This window comes from Phyllobates terribilis, unplaced genomic scaffold, assembly GCF_046119375.1.
Source record: "Phyllobates terribilis strain yellow unplaced genomic scaffold, ASM4611937v1 Scaffold_11__3_contigs__length_659146591, whole genome shotgun sequence".
Lineage (NCBI taxonomy): Eukaryota > Metazoa > Chordata > Amphibia > Anura > Dendrobatidae > Phyllobates > Phyllobates terribilis.
This window is the reverse complement of record NW_027362771.1, coordinates 542853293-542869366: the sequence shown is the minus strand read 5'-3', so window position 1 is coordinate 542869366 and position 16074 is coordinate 542853293. Positions and strand designations below refer to the sequence as shown.

Here is a 16074-nt window from a genome sequence, read left to right as displayed (position 1 = left end):
CAGTCATATAATAAAGTATGTGATGGCCACTAGTGCTGTCATTTCTGCACCCCCTCAGCCTTGGAGCATGACTTACTGGTCACAGATACCAGTGGGTAAGGAAAATGCAGCTTGTCTACTGCACTGAGTCCGGCTAAGTAGTCCGCCGCGCTCTCTGTATTGGGGAAGCATTCAGACATCTCCTGGTCGTCCACTTGTTTCTTACATAAGCGATTATCAATTTCCAGTGACACCTCAGATCTGTATATGGGAGGTGACAAAAATGACTCAAAAATGGGTTTACCCCTTGCCAGGACGTGTGGAAATGAAGAACATATGTATACACCAGCCTAGTAAGGGCAGATTGTACTCACCCTATAATATCATGATCCAGCTCTCTAACACGTCGCTGTGACGTTGGGCTTTTTCGGTAGGGTTTGATCATGTACTTTCCGTTTTTGTCCAGACGGAAGCGAAGACTGGTCCTCAGGATGGCACTGAGGCTCTGCAGGAAGGCCGTGCTCTGCTTCATCAGCTGCTCAGGTGGCAGCAGAACCACTATGACCAGCACTCCATCTGCTAGTTGTTCTCCGTCCCGACCTCCGGCGCAGTCAAGGCCATCCCATCCGCATTCCTCAGAGTTGCATCCTTGGTCGCAGCGGCCGTCTCCATAATGGTCCATGCAGTATTTTGCATAGACTGGGCTGAAAAAAAAAATACAAAATAAAAAATTTGAAAAGTGCAATCTTATGCATCATGTTATCCATTGTCTGACGGCGGTCATAATGGGATTATATATGAAGCGAAACGCAAGTTGAAGAGTGTTCTTCTGGTCACCATATTTCCTCTTCTATCAAATTCCTCTTAACCAACACTATACTCTGATGAGGGACAAGAATGCAGAGACAGCACTAGTGAGATCCTATCACTCATAGAGGATCTGAAGAACTAGGCACTCCCAAGAGTCTAGTTCTTCAGATTAATCTTTTGGAGAAGACTCTGGATTAGCTTAATATTCTAAGTCATGTTGCAAAAACTTGTAAACCCATTTGTGCACCCGGCCATACACGTATTGCGGATGTAGGGTGCATGTGTCTTAATCGTACAGACCTGGAGAATCAGGTTACCAGGTCACTTTTACTGAATAAGGTATTAAAAAGAACAACAACAAAAAAAAAAAAAAGACTGTGGCACAACTGTTTTTTCTCACAAATTCACCTCATTGAGACCCCCCATTTTTCAGTGACAAAAAAAAAACAACAAAACGTCGATGAGGACGAAAGAAGAAAAAAAAAAGTTACAGCTCTTAGAAGAGCGAAAAAACAAAAAATGAAAGTTGTCCCAACACAAAAAGAGTTGAAGGTGCTGACATAGACCGAGTCCAATAGGTGGCACTATAGAGACCCTTCTCTTGCGCCAGATAGAGAAAAATTTGCATACTTTTTTTCCCAGGGAGCCTTGCCTGGCCTGTGAGTCTCCCCAAGTCAGCTAGGTGGTGAAACAGAACTACCCCCCTCTCCACCACCTGACTACTCCTCCTACCAGGGTGCACCCCCCATCCCTAACTTCCATGACTTACTTGCAGCTGCGCTCGCCTCCTCCTCGACAGTCGAAGTTATCATAGAGGCACTCTGCGGTGGCACACTGGGGGTCGCACTGAGAGTTGTTGAAGCGGGCCCGGCAGTCTTGTCGAGGACAGTTCTTCCATGGGTCGTCTCTCTTAAAGATGCAGTCTCCGCCATCGTACTGACATTCCTTGGAGCTGCACTCCTTGTCACAATGTCCGTCACCTATTTTATTAAGGCACTGAGGGGGGCTACATTCTGGATCCTGGGGTGGGAAAGTCACTATGGGAGGTTTGATATCACACCTAGGTCCCAAAAACCCAGATGGGCAAATGCAGTTGAAGTAAGGAAATTTGGGAGAGTGGACGCACTGGGCATTGTTTTGACATGGAGAAGGGGAACAAGAAGATATTCGAGGTGCATGCGTGGTATTGAGAAGTCGACAGTCTATGCCAGGCGGGCAAACACAGCGAGGGCCCTGGGGCGAGGGGACACATGTGTAACCAGAAGGGCAGGTAAGTTCTCGGCAGGATTTTACTGTATGCTCACATGAAGGGCCAGAAAAGCCCTAAAAAAAAAAAAAGAGGAAAAAAAAAATTAGTGTACTTATTTAGTCAAGCATAGTGGTAATTAAAGGGGTAGTCTAGATTGGACAACCATTGATATAATGGATCTCCCACTGCCTTTTACTGGTTTAATAAGTAGGGTATGAAAGAAAAATACTTACCGAGGGGCAGCGACAAGTGTATCCAAGAGGGGTATTTACAGTGACCCGACACACTCCGCCATTATGGCAGGGTCGGGACTCACAAGTGTTCACTACGCTCTGGCAACGCCGACCTGAAAAGGCGACACATACGTGTTAGATAGAATATGGCGTCATAATAGTAAAACTGCATGAAAATTAGCGCCAAAAATTATGGCCGCCATAATTGTTCAGAGACTCATGAATGGCAATTCTAACAAGGTGAGAAGACATATTCTCGTTCTCCTTACCGGTGTAGCCGTTCTTGCAAATGCACTGATAGTCATTGGCCATCTGGACGCAGTCGCGGGTGTTGTGGGTAACACAAGGCCCAGACAAGCACTCATTGATGTCCCCCTCGCACCTCTCGCCAGTGTAACCAGGAGGACAGTTGCAGCGGTAGCCACCAACTTTGTCTATGCAGGTCCCGTTGTTCAGACACTTGGGCAGTCCTGCATTAGTGAGCGAGGAACAGTCGTCCTCATTGATCTCACAAAGCACTCCTGTCAAATATGGGGAAAAATGTGATGTTAGTGAATATAGAGCCAGGAAACAGGCACTGGTAACGGAGATTCACCAAAACATTTACGGAGACATTAGTATTGGGCAGAAGCCAACTTATCAATAATCTCTAAAATTAAATAAAAACGGTTATCCTATAAAGCAATACGGCACAGCAATAGTAATCCTGGGGCTAAAAGGTTTCTTACCGAGGGTACCGGGAGGGCAAGAGCAGATATAGCGCCCAATCAAGTCAATACAGGAGCCTCCATTCTGGCAGGGATGGGACTGGCACTCGTCTATGTCAATTTCACAGTTCTTTCCTTCAAATCCAGCTGGGCACTAAATAATAATAAAAAAAAATTAAATAATAATTCTATGAAGTATATATACATATATTTAAAAATAAAAACAATTAAAATAAGATGCAATAAAAAACAAATTGTAATAAAAACTATTAAGATAAAATGTGATCATGAAAACAAAATTAAAAGCAATTAAAATAAAACAAAAGTGCATTATAACTAAAAACAAAAAAGTTAAAAAAAAAAAAAAAAAAAACAACCACTCTTCAATAATAATAATAAAAAAAATAAATAAAGTATTAATATTAATAAGTTATCCTTACTCACCTCGCATACATAGCCACCCAGGTAACTATGACAGGAACCTCTATTCTGACAAGGGTCCGGGTCACACTGATTAATGGGGGTTTCACAGTAGCTGCCAGTGTAGCCCCCTCGGCAATAACACTTGTGAGAGGTGCCGGTACTTATGCAGGTTCCCCCTGAGTGACAAAGCTGATCTAGGCGAACACCTAAGACACAAACACAGAAAGAATTACAATGGAGGTACTGCAGGTATCCATGTTCTTCTCAGCCATCTGCTGACATCTCCGTCCTACCTTTTTTACTGGCTGCCGCTTCACAAGAGACGCGGGGCACATCACAGTAAATCCCTGCCCATCCTGGGGGGCAATCGCAGTGGATAGAGGTGCCCTTCTGTATACACCGACCACCATTTTTACAGGGATAACTCTGGCACAAATCCACTAGAATCTAAAACAATGCCATAAGATGAACAAAGGGTTAAATAAAAAGAGGACATAATCCAAAGGAAAAAAGTCTGCTGTTCTACGTTCTCATCTTTGGGGGGCAGTATTACAGCACTTCATTTCAAAGTTGTTGGTTTTTTTTTTGTTTTTTTTTAAATGAAGAATGTACTTTAAACGAAGAATAAAAAAGTTAAAGATTCACCGTCGTTTTAATTTTTACCTCATAAATCAATAGTACACGTGAAAATAAGCAACTTTGTAATATATCTTATCAGAGAAATCGGCTTTGTTCTCTGACAGAATTGATCAGTCATTACCAAAATTCTCAATTCTGGAGGTAAAATCTGTATTCAGTGAAGACAGATTTTACCATTACGGAGATAGGAGATGGCAGCTGCCACTAATAAGATTCAATGTAGATGGAGAGGAGAGAGGAGCTTTGTCTCTAGCTCCTCCCTCCTCCACTCTACATAGAATTGTATCTACAGCAACTGTCATCTCCTATGTAGATTGGAGGAGGGCGGAGCTAGAGACAGAGCTCCTCTCTCCTCCCCATTTACATATAATCTTATCAGTAGCAGCTGCCATCTCCTATCTCAGTAATGGGAAAGTCTGTCTTCACTGAATACAGATTTTACATCCAGAATTGAGAATTTTGATAAGGAGTCTGACTGATCAATTTTGGCAGAGAACAAAGCAGAACTCCCTCTCTCTTATTAGTACACTGCTCAACTGAATGCAGAGGCTGCTGTAATCACAGGACTTTATTAGATAGCGAGTTAATACCCTAACAAAAAATTATCAGATTTCCGTAGTATTATATTTAAATACTCTCTAGATGCTCAAATTGATCTTTAGCATTCTGTTTATCTCCTGCACCTGATACCGGCAGGGAGGAATTAAAGGGCAGCAGTAACTTATGTCACCTGTTACACGGCCCCTTTAGTTAGGCCAGAGTGAATAATTCAGTAGGGTATGACCAAAGGCATAGGAGAAAGCCCTTCTCAGTTTGAAATCAGTGCTCCATATCCTGAGGCGTGATGGGAGTGGAATCATGAATGAAAAAAGGAGGTGTTTCTCAAACTGCAAGAGGCACCCTGGAGAATCACACTAAATAATGGATAATTTTTAGACATGCCCACTTGGTAATGCTTTGTTTTGCTGGAACGGCCTTTACAAGGCAATTATCTTAAATTGGCAATGAAAATGCAAAGACTCAGCCAAATTTAGTAGCCTCATTTCTGGATAAGCCCTCAGCCATGTACAGGAACGCATCTGCATGCACAACATATATACCCTACCTGACATTGAGTTCCTGTGTATCCATTGGGACAGATACAGCGATAGGACTCCACCTTGTCCACACATGTGGCTCCGTTCTGGCAGGGATGGGAGTCGCACTCATTTACTTCATGCTGGCAGTGAGACCCGGTGAAGCCGAGACGGCAGATACAGCTATACTTGTCGACGCCATCCACACACGTACCGCCATTGAAACATGAACTGCGGGCAGAAGATAGAAATGATGAATCAGAGACTGAATGAGAAATGGTCAAATATACTTCCAAATTTAATCATAGGATTTTTTTAAAAAAAATTTTTTGGCCATGAATCTGTTCTTTTGCATCCAAACTATAAATGGAAACAAAATAATAGATGTGGGGAACAAAAATGATTTAGAAAGGACTAAGCAGTTTCAATAATTTTGTATATATCATGTCGGATCTTATACTGTCTCGTTAGACATTTTCTACTATATTGTTCAACTATCCTAACCTAAAAAGGACAGTTGACTGTTTTTTTTTTGTTTTGTTTTTTATTTAAATCGAGAACCTCCTCTAATTGCTGCTGCTCCGCTGAGTCTGGAACAGTTTTTCTTTTTCTTCTGTGCCCCTCCGTTCCAAAGTTATGCCCTCTGGTAATGATGCAATTTTTCCCTTCAACAAACTGGGCGTTTTCTCCTGATGCTGGCCAATCAAAACACAGCCACGCCCCCAGGAGTTCTGTGATTTACGCCCAGTTGGTTAAAAGGAAAATATGCACCATTATTACTGCAGGGCATAACTTTGGAACGGAGGGGCACATTAGAAAAAGAAAAACTATTCCAAATTCAGCGGAGCAGCGCCAATTGGAGATACTCAGTTTAAAGAGGGCATTTTACAGTTTTTTTTTTTTTTTTTTATTTAAAGGGTTATTCCCATCTTATAAAAAGATATATAGTCAGGCTATGCCATCATTATATAATAGCGCTTTGGTCCTACCTACAGGTACCTCCCCCATGTTAGGAATGAGGGGTGTGCAAACGTGATGCAGTGATGTGTCGCCTGGATAATGCTGCTCCTGAATATGTGCTATACACAGAGCTGCAACCAGACTCATGTATACACACATCCATACATTAAGCACACAGATTGATATATATCTATCATCTATCTATCAATTATCTATCTACATACATATATATACATATATCACACATTTTTTTTTTTTTGCTTTTTTTATATTTTAGGAAACGTCATAGGTGTCATCTGGTAGTGCAGCGTAAACGCAAAGTAACCCCCCTTTTAAAGGGGTTGTCCCCATTCTTCACAACCCAGTTCTGTATGTCCTATAGCAGCTCTCGCTCTAGCAGACCAGCTCCACCATGCATTACACAGATACTACATTTGCTCTGAACGGGACTTTAACAGCGGGTGAAATAAGTATTGAATATGTCACCAATTTTCTAACTGAATATATGATCTAATGATTGTGAAATTCATGGTGAAATGATGTTCTTTCCATTTCCGAATTATGGCCCCAACAGTGCTCACTAGAACCTTTTGTAGTTAAGAAATTCTTCTGTAACCAATGCCATCAGTATGTTTCGCAACAATAAGGTTGCAAAGGTCTTGAGACAGCTCACGGGTTTTACCCATCATGAAATGTTTCTTGTGTGACACTTTGGCCTATGAAAATGGTGTCTCATTACCATCAGTTGAACCAGCTATTACCAACAAAGGCTTTTGTACGAATTATTAAATATATTTTAGTAAGCGTGTTTAATACTTTTTCCTGTGCATTTCTCATTATTACACATAAGTTGATTTATGGACATCTATGGTTTGATTTCTTTGCCTTTGTGGATTGGATGGGTTGTTACTGACATCTGGTGATTATTTCATGCCAATAGCACCTTTAGAAATATATTTACTTAGAAAATTGTTCACTTACCAAATACTTATTTCACCAGCTGTATGTGCAGCCACAAAAATAAAGTGTCAGCTAAAGGAGAAATGAGCAGCTGGTAGCATGTCCCATTAGTGCAGAAGGATGAGACATGTTGAAATCCAACATGCCCATCTCTTTCTCCCTGAAGTTGTCCTGACTCTTGCCCAAGAGACTACCATGTATATAATACAAGTCTAGTACTACTGACGTGGGGAAGCAATTACCTATCGGTGCAGTCCTGTATGTTGGCCTCACAAAACGGTCCGGAGTATCCGGGGGCACAGATACACACGTAGCTGTTCACGTAGTCCAAGCAGGTTGCTCCATTGCGACAGGGGTTACTAAGACATTCGTTAATTTCATTCATGCATCTGGAGCCTGTGAATCCAGGCAGACAGGTGCAGCCGAAGGAGTGGACCCCATCTCTGCAGGTGCCGCCATTAAGGCACGGATCTGGAAAGAGACAGACAAGAGGAGCATTACGTCCGCCGGGGACTGAAGGCATCTGTCTAGTTTCGCTGTGGGATGCACAAGTGACTCACTAGGTGCGCAGTCATTAATATCGGTCTCGCAGTCGGTGCCCGTGTAGCCCGGTCTGCAGGCACAGTTGTAGGATCCGGGGAGGTTGGTGCACTGGCCGCCATTTTTGCAAGGGCTGCGGCTGCATTCATTCACATCAATGTCACATGAATCGCCTGGAACAGGAAATATGTGACCGTCAAAGCTATACTTTGTCTCAGCCCATTAGATTTTCTTCCAATTGAAACCATATACTGATACATATTTTTTCGATTTTATAAAAATATAAAAATTGTAAAATGTTATGTTTTCATGTATTATCTTTTTTAAATATAGCTAGTGACACGGGAAAAAAAAACATTACACCAAAAATAAAAATAGATTCCTAATGACCTGTTATGTTATTTTGCACTTACCATTCCAGCCAAGGGGACATTTGCAGGTGTAACTCTCATAGTCTGAGGTGGGCGTGCAGACCCCACCATTATGGCACGGCTCATGGCTGCAGGGGGCGAGCACAGTTTCACAAGTCTGACCTTTAAAGAAAATAGATGGTTAAAAAAAAACAAAAAACTTTTGCAACACTACAATAAAAAAATAACTGCATAAAAAAGAAGAAGGCCCCTATCCTGTTCCAGGCACTTATTAGAAAGTTTCTTAGGGCGCCGTACACATTAGATAAAAGACGGCAAGATGGTTGGCCGCTCCTATCAGTAAGGGGCACTTCTGACTCTCCCCTGACAGATTTTGTTGGGGGAAGAGAAGAGCCGGACTGTTGAGATTTCTTGACTTCATGGGAGATAAGGCGGTAACAGGAGTCTGGCTGCGACTTTCTCTCCTCTGCCCACTGAAAACACATGAATGCTCGAGCTTTCATAATGTATGGCCAGATGTACACTTGAGGCCCACTGGTGGACAACTTCAGTTGGACTATATCATTAACAGGAAGATGTTGCCAGTCTAAAGTGTGTGATATCATCCCCTTACGATGGCGGAGGGCAGGGGTCAGAGAGTCCCAGAGGAGGGAGGGCGGGGGTCAGAGAGTCCCAGAGGAGGGAGGGCGGGGGTCAGAGAGTCCCAGAGGAGGGAGGGCGGGGGTCAGAGAGTCCCAGGGGAGGGAGGGCGGGGGTCAGAGAGTCCCATAGGAGGGAGGGCGGGGGTCAGAGAGTCCCAGAGGAGGGAGGGCGGGGGTCAGAGAGTCCCAGAGGAGGGAGGGCGGGGGTCAGAGAGTCCCAGAGGAGGGAGGGCGGGGGTCAGAGAGTCCCAGAGGAGGGAGGGCGGGGGTCAGAGAGTCCCAGAGGAGGGAGGGCGGGGGTCAGAGAGTCCCAGAGGAGGGAGGGCGGGGGTCAGAGAGTCCCAGAGGAGGGAGGGCGGGGGTCAGAGAGTCCCAGAGGAGGGAGGGCGGGGGTCAGAGAGTCCCAGAGGAGGGAGGGCGGGGGTCAGAGAGTCCCAGAGGAGGGAGGGCGGGGGTCAGAGAGTCCCAAAGGAGGGAGGGCGGGGGTCAGAGAGTCCCAAAGGAGGGAGGGCAGGGGTCAGAGAGTCCCAGAGGAGGGAGGGCGGGGGTCAGAGCGTCCCAGAGGAAGGAGGGCGGGGGTCAGAGCGTCCCAGAGGAGGGAGGGCGGGGGTCAGAGAGTCCCAGAGGAGGGAGGGCGGGGGTCAGAGAGTCCCAGAGGAGGGAGGGCGGGGGTCAGAGAGTCCCAGAGGAGGGAGGGCGGGGGTCAGAGAGTCCCAGAGGAGGGAGGGCGGGGGTCAGAGAGTCCCAGAGGAGGGAGGGCGGGGGTCAGAGAGTCCCAGAGGAGGGAGGGCGGGGGTCAGAGAGTCCCAGAGGAGGGAGGGCGGGGGTCAGAGAGTCCCAGAGGAGGGAGGGCGGGGGTCAGAGAGTCCCAGAGGAGGGAGGGCGGGGGTCAGAGAGTCCCAGAGGAGGGAGGGCGGGGGTCAGAGAGTCCCAGAGGAGGGAGGGCGGGGGTCAGAGAGTCCCAGAGGAGGGAGGGCGGGGGTCAGAGAGTCCCAGAGGAGGGAGGGCGGGGGTCAGAGAGTCCCAGAGGAGGAAGGGCGGGGGTCAGAGAGTCCCAGAGGAGGGAGGGCATGGAACTGGCAGTGGCCATCATGGAGAACATAAGCCAGCTGAGCTGAGCTTTCCTGAGTCAGGAGAGATAGCTGTTGGATGAATGATCATTTAGTGGACAGCGCTCATACCAGCTATCACGTACCTGTATATGGCAGTGTGCACAGACAGCTGTAACCTGCAATGCCGTTCACACAAGTCCCTCCATTCAGGCAAGGAGCCGGGGCACACTCATTAATATTGGTCTCACACAAGTTACCTAGAAAGTAAAAACCGCCAATTATACAAGAAAGCCAATCAAATTCAAGAAAAAGAATCACTGGTATGCTGGATTAAGCATTCTTTACAGTAGTCACAGCAACATTACCGATAAACCCATCTCTGCAGCGGCAAACCGGTACTCCTGTGTGGTCCACCATGCAGGTTCCACCGTTTTGGCAAAAAGTGCTGGAACAGCTGTCGGTGCTCCGTCTGTCACATGACCTGCCATGCCAGCCAGGGTGGCATTCACATGCATACCTGGGATTAAACAGGGTCAATGAATGTATTAATGACCAGCTCATTGTATAATCAGTGAATTGAAGGGAAAAAAAATGTTCCCATTCATTTAAAGCAACCACAGATCTTGAAAATGGCAATAAACTAAAAAAGCACCGTGTACTGGAGAGCTGCAGACCTTTATCACTGTATTATAAATCAACTTTCAAGCATAAGAAAAACCCATTTTACAACAGGGCAGTGGAGTCATATTGATGGAAGACCTGGGATAAAACCAACACTTACCCATCAGTGGATTTGTGACACGTCCCGTGAATGCACCCGGGTATACAAGGCTGAATGGGGTTGCAGAGAGAGTCACGTGGGCCACCGTCCTCTGGGCACATACATCGAAAGCCAGTTTCAACAACCAGGCACGTCCCCTCGGCTTGGCAAGGGTTAGATGCACAGGGGGATACCTTTACATTACATAGAGGACCTGGGAGACAAAATAGCAATTATTTTAACAATATAATATAATATAATATATATATCTATATTACACACATATATGCACCCTGTTAAGTGAGAACCGTTATAACAATTTCCAGGGACCTTTAAAAAGGTAAAATCGTTCTACTTTTATTCCTTTACAAGCAAATTTGATTATCAGGGCTATGGAAAAGCTGGGTGAGGATTCCTGTACGGTCGACCATAACTGATGTCATCCAAGACCACGATTAAGTCAATGACTTCTCCGATCTGACTTCTCCCACTATTATTTCCCTTTATTATCTCAGCTTCCTAAAATGCTCACTCTCTCCCAAATACCATTGCCATCTGCTCTTCATTAGGACGGGCCACTATGTTCGCTGACCATTTATGGTCCCAAGTGAAGGCTACGGTCATGGGAGAAAATAGAAAAAAAAATCCTCCATCCAAAAATAGACAAAAAAACCCCCCACAAATTAATTTTGTAAAACCCAGAAAAAACAAACAAACAAGGAACTATATACGGAAACAGCCAACATGGGTCAGCAGTGCCAGCTGTCTGTGTGAACCATCCAAGTTACCCCGCCACCTGGTCGCTATATAAAGAAGACTCCCCCCACCATAAAACTACAGGGGGTAGTCAGACTTTACAGTACAGATAATGACTGCAATTAGTCAGGAGGGGCATTTTGCATGTAATCAGCCTCAGGACTGCAGGGATCTTATTAACATACAGCTTTTATCCAGACCCAACCACAAAACTTGCATTTTGGGAACAGCTCCGGACTGTAGATTTAGAAGAGTAGATATTTTGGGCACCCTGCTATTTAGTGTAAAACCACAGAGATCATGGAAACAGCCATGAAGATACGACATAGTGCAGAAACACTTAGTCACCAGGAGCAGAAATCCTCTCACTTCTCTTATTAATATAGTATTAGTATTTATTATTTAACGGCCTTCGGCTCGATCTCGAGCCATGGCAACTTGATGGATGAACGATCTGTAGGAACACTGATCTTCTGTAAGCCTAGATAGGTCCACCAGGCTCTTCTCTGTTATCTTGATCATCGAGTTGCTGGTCTTCCTCTTCGCCTTGTTCCTCCTATTCTTCCGACCATGATGTCCTTCTTCAGTGATTATGCTCTTCGTATGATGTGTCCAAAGTGGGAAAGTCGTAGCTTGGTGATCCTTGCTTCGGGTGACATTTCTGGCTTGATTTGTTCCAAGATTGATTTCTTTGTTATTCTTGTCATCCATGGTCTTGATAACTTCCTTCTCCAACACCACATTTAAAAGGCGTTGATTCTTCTTCGGTCTTTTTTTTTGTGTTTGATAGCCAAACTATTAGATTGAACCAATGCCAAAAACTGCAAAAAAAAACTTAAAGGGAAGCGGATAGCAGATTCAAGCTGCCAAAACCACGGGCAGCATGAATCAGACACCGGTTGCATTATTAAAGTTGTGTATGTTTTACTCTGAAGTGGTGCCGATAGGATGACTAGTCCAAGGTACAGTACAGACCAAAAGTTTGGAAACACCTTCTCATTTAAAGATTTTTCTGTATTTTCATGACTATGAAAATTGTACATTCACACTGAAGGCATCAAAACTATGAATTAACACATGTGGAATTATATACTTAACAAAAAAGTGTGAAACAACTGAAAATATGTCTTATATTCTAGGTTCTTCAAAGTAGCCACCTTTTGCTTTGATGACTGCTTTGCACACTCTTGGCATTCTCTTGATGAGCTTCAAGAGGTAGTCACCGGAAATGGTCTTCCAACAATCTTGAAGGAGTTCCCAGAGATGCTTAGCACTTGTTGGCCCTTTTGCCTCCACTCTGCGGTCCAGCTCACCCCAAACCATCTCGATTGGGTTCAGGTCTGGTGACTGTGGAGGCCAGGTCATCTGGCGTAGCACCCCATCACTCTTCTTCTTGGTCAAATAGCCCTTACACAGCCTGGAGGTGTGTTTGGGGTCATTGTCCTGTTGAAAAATCAATGATGGTCCAACTAAATGCAAACCGGATGGAATAGCATGCCGTTGCAAGACGCTGTGGTAGCCATGCTGGTTCAGTATGTGTGGCGCCCCTGAGGGTTCGGTCGCCACAGGGGTACTGCATCTCTTTAAAGAGGTGTGGCATCTCTGCTTCGAGGTAAGGATGGTGCAGCTGTCAGGATCCCATCTCTGCATCCAACACTACACCTCTCCCACCTGAGGTGGGCTTATATGCACCAGGGTGCTACCCCAGCCAGGATAAGAGGAGATGGGGAAACCAAAGTTAGGGGGAGAGGGTGGAGGACGCACATTTAGGTTACACTTAATAATTCATATTTAATAAACCGCCATCTTGGGCTTATGGTCTTTTGATTGTGATCTTCATCACTGAACGTGGCTTTCTGTGTGAACCTGCAGTTGATGGTCTTGAGTCGAGGAGTGGGCTAGAGTTAACGGCTGTCTCTACCCGGTCAAGGTCCCTACCCAAGAAGGCCTGAGGGGAGCGGAGGAGTAAAGCTCCGCAGGCAAAAGGATCCCAGGGGGATGCAGACGGAGCGGTATACGCCACCTGTCCTCACTATCCTGGCCTAGTCAGAGGGAGTCCTGCTGCAAAAGGGGTATCGGCCCCCGATATCTGACTCTGTCACTACACGTCTTAGTCGGAGAAGCCCGGAGGCTCAGTGGATTCCACCGGGTAATGGACGGCGCGGAGTTGCCATCCGTATCCCTTGTTCTGTGCATAGTCCAGAGGGAGACCCGGCCTTAGTACACGCATCACATACGGACAGGAGAGGACCTAGTGGGAACTTCTAGGAACACTCTGGTGCGGGGTCCTGACCAAAGCACCTGAACTACTCGGAGGTTGTCGGACTCCCGGTCCTGGTGGCCGCAGCGCGCCGTGAGGAGCAGGGAGAAGCCTTGCAGCTGTGCATTCTACCATGAGTAAAGCTTGGAAGACTACCCCTATGGCCTCCGGTTTCTTATTGCAACGCGGCACCGCACGGCACCACATCTCCCACTACGATCCCCATCCTTCTGTTCCCTCTGCCCTGAGGCCCTGCTCCGCCTGTGGGGAGTAGTACCATCTGCTGCTACCACTACATCCCGCCTCAGAGGACTGGACGCAGCGCTGGTGGAGGATCACCAGAAACTACAGGTGGAGTAGTCAATAGAACCACTCGATTACCACCGTCCCTCCTAGCCCTTATTTTGATGTGACAACCCTGGGCACGGGCCGGGCCTAGGCCACGACTACATCGACCTTCCACCTGGAGGCCCGGTTCAGAGTACCCCCATCTCTCAGGGTGGGCTAGCGAGTAGCGAAGTAGGCGTCACATATGCCTTCAATTTTGAATAAATCCCCAACAGTGTCACCAGCAAAGCTCCCCCACACCATCACACCTCCTCCTCCATGCTTCACAGTGGGAACCAGGCATGTAGAGTCCATCCATTCACCTTTTCTGCGTTGCACAAAGACATGGTGGTTGGAACCAAAGAGCTCAACTTTGGACTCATCAGACCAAAGCACAGATTTCCACTGGTCTAATGTCCATTCCTTGTGTTCTTTAGCCCAAACAAGTCTCTTCTGCTTGTTGCCTGTCCTTAGCAGTGGTTTCCTAGCAGCTATTTTACCATGAAGGCCTGCTGCACAAAGTCTCCTCTTAACAGTTGTTGTAGAGATGTGTCTGCTGCTAGAACTCTGTGTGGCATTGACCTGGTCTCTAATCTGAGCTGCTGTTAACTTGCGATTTCTGAGGCTGGTGACTTGGATAAACTTCTCCTCAGAAGCAGAGGTGACTCTTGGTCTTCCTTTCCTGGGGCAGTCCTCATGTGAGCCAGATTCTTTGTAGCGCTTGATGGTTTTTGCAACTGCACTTGGGGACACTTTCAAAGTTTGCCCAAATTTTCGGACTGACTGACCTTCATTTCTTAAAGTAATGATGACCACTCGTTTTTCTTCACTTAGCTGCTTTTTTCTTGCCATAACACAAATTCTAACAGTCTATTCAGTAGGACTATCAGCTGTGTATCCACCTGACTTCTGCACAACACAACTGATGGTCCCAATCCCATTTATAAGGCAAGAAATCCCACTTATTAAACCTGACAGGGCACACATGTGAAGTGAAGACCATTTCCGGTGACTACCTCTTGAAGCTCATCAAGAGAATGCCAAGAGTGTGCAAAGCAGTCATCAAAGCAAAAGGTGGCTACTTTGAAGAACCTAGAATATAAGACATATTTTCAGTTGTTTCACACTTTTTTGTGAAGTATATAATTCCACATGTGTTAATTCATAGTTTTGAGGCCTTCAGTGTGAATGTACAATTTTCAAAGACATGAAAATACAGAAAAATCTTTAAATGAGAAGGTGTGTCCAAACTTTTGGTCTGTACTGTAGGTCCCCGGCGGCTTCTCACCACCCTGATCCTCTTGGCTGACAGGTCTCTCCAGGAGTTTGTAGGCATATATTGATGAGGGGCAACACTCCGAAACACCGTGTCTGGAAATTGAGATCTTAGTTTGGCTTTTATCCCAAATCATATTGCAAGGCTCGTTAAAGGGTCGATATTGACTCTTAAGATAGCTGCTTCCAATAGGTGGAACTAGAGTTCTAGTCTTCTTCCTCTCTGAAGAGACAGTTTCCATATTTAATTTCCCAAAGGAACATGCATGGCCTATAAGTCTCCTCACTGACACGCCAGGTCTGGCTTGTCCGGGTCCACAAAGAGAAAAGTTACCCCTTAAAACCCCAGTCCAGAGCCTCTCACCTAGCCAAACCAGATCTCATACTTTGCACTGATGACGGGCAACACCCTGAAACAGTGTTTGTAAATTGAGATTCTGATTTGGCTTTTATCCTAAGTCATATTGCAAGGCTCGTAAAAGAGTCGATATTGACTTTTAGGATTGCTGCTTCCAATAGGTGGTGAAACAGTTCTAGTCCTCTTCCCCTCTGAAGAGACAAATTGCAGATTTAATTTTCCAGTGCAGTATGCATAACTTATAAATCTCCTCACTCTGACATGCCAGGCTTGGCTTATCACTGTCCACAAGTTACCCCTTAGACCCTAGGTATATATTGAAAAATCTAGGATAGTAGGGTGGAGAGACACCGCCAGGGACCTACTTTGGATTTATCTTAGTTGTATATTCCCTGCCCAGTTTTTCAATTCATGTTTTACTCCCGAATTACTACAGCGTTACATACACGGCTGCAATAATGCAACAAGACTCTTGGCTCATGGTGCCCGAAGTGTGGGCAGCATGAAGTGCCCGAAGTGTGGGCAACACTAGTCAGCCGACAGGTCCCTTTCAGGGATTGATGCAGTCCGATACATTTATGGCATATTGAAAGTACATGACAAATGTATGATGGGTATCGGATCCATTTCCAGGGCTCCAACCTATTGGGAGGATGAAGACCCCCTTCTCACACAAGAAAGAAAGAGAGACTACAACC

General features: G+C 45.6%; 1 protein-coding gene across 1 annotated transcript in view; it reads right to left on the bottom strand.

The window, feature by feature from the left end:
* Window positions 1–16074, bottom strand: part of NOTCH3 (notch receptor 3) — an 88331-nt gene that overhangs the window by 7382 nt on the left and 64875 nt on the right. The window contains exons 13-27 of the mRNA XM_073653913.1: window positions 10422–10614; window positions 10006–10157; window positions 9784–9897; window positions 7990–8109; window positions 7597–7749; window positions 7279–7507; window positions 5146–5347; window positions 3695–3848; window positions 3423–3607; window positions 3000–3132; window positions 2541–2792; window positions 2272–2384; window positions 1559–2112; window positions 354–683; window positions 77–240 (exon numbers count right to left, since the gene is read on the bottom strand). Of these exons, the coding sequence (XP_073510014.1) occupies window positions 77–240; window positions 354–683; window positions 1559–2112; window positions 2272–2384; window positions 2541–2792; window positions 3000–3132; window positions 3423–3607; window positions 3695–3848; window positions 5146–5347; window positions 7279–7507; window positions 7597–7749; window positions 7990–8109; window positions 9784–9897; window positions 10006–10157; window positions 10422–10614 (3048 nt within the window). The remainder of the gene's footprint in view (window positions 1–76; window positions 241–353; window positions 684–1558; window positions 2113–2271; window positions 2385–2540; window positions 2793–2999; window positions 3133–3422; window positions 3608–3694; window positions 3849–5145; window positions 5348–7278; window positions 7508–7596; window positions 7750–7989; window positions 8110–9783; window positions 9898–10005; window positions 10158–10421; window positions 10615–16074) is intronic.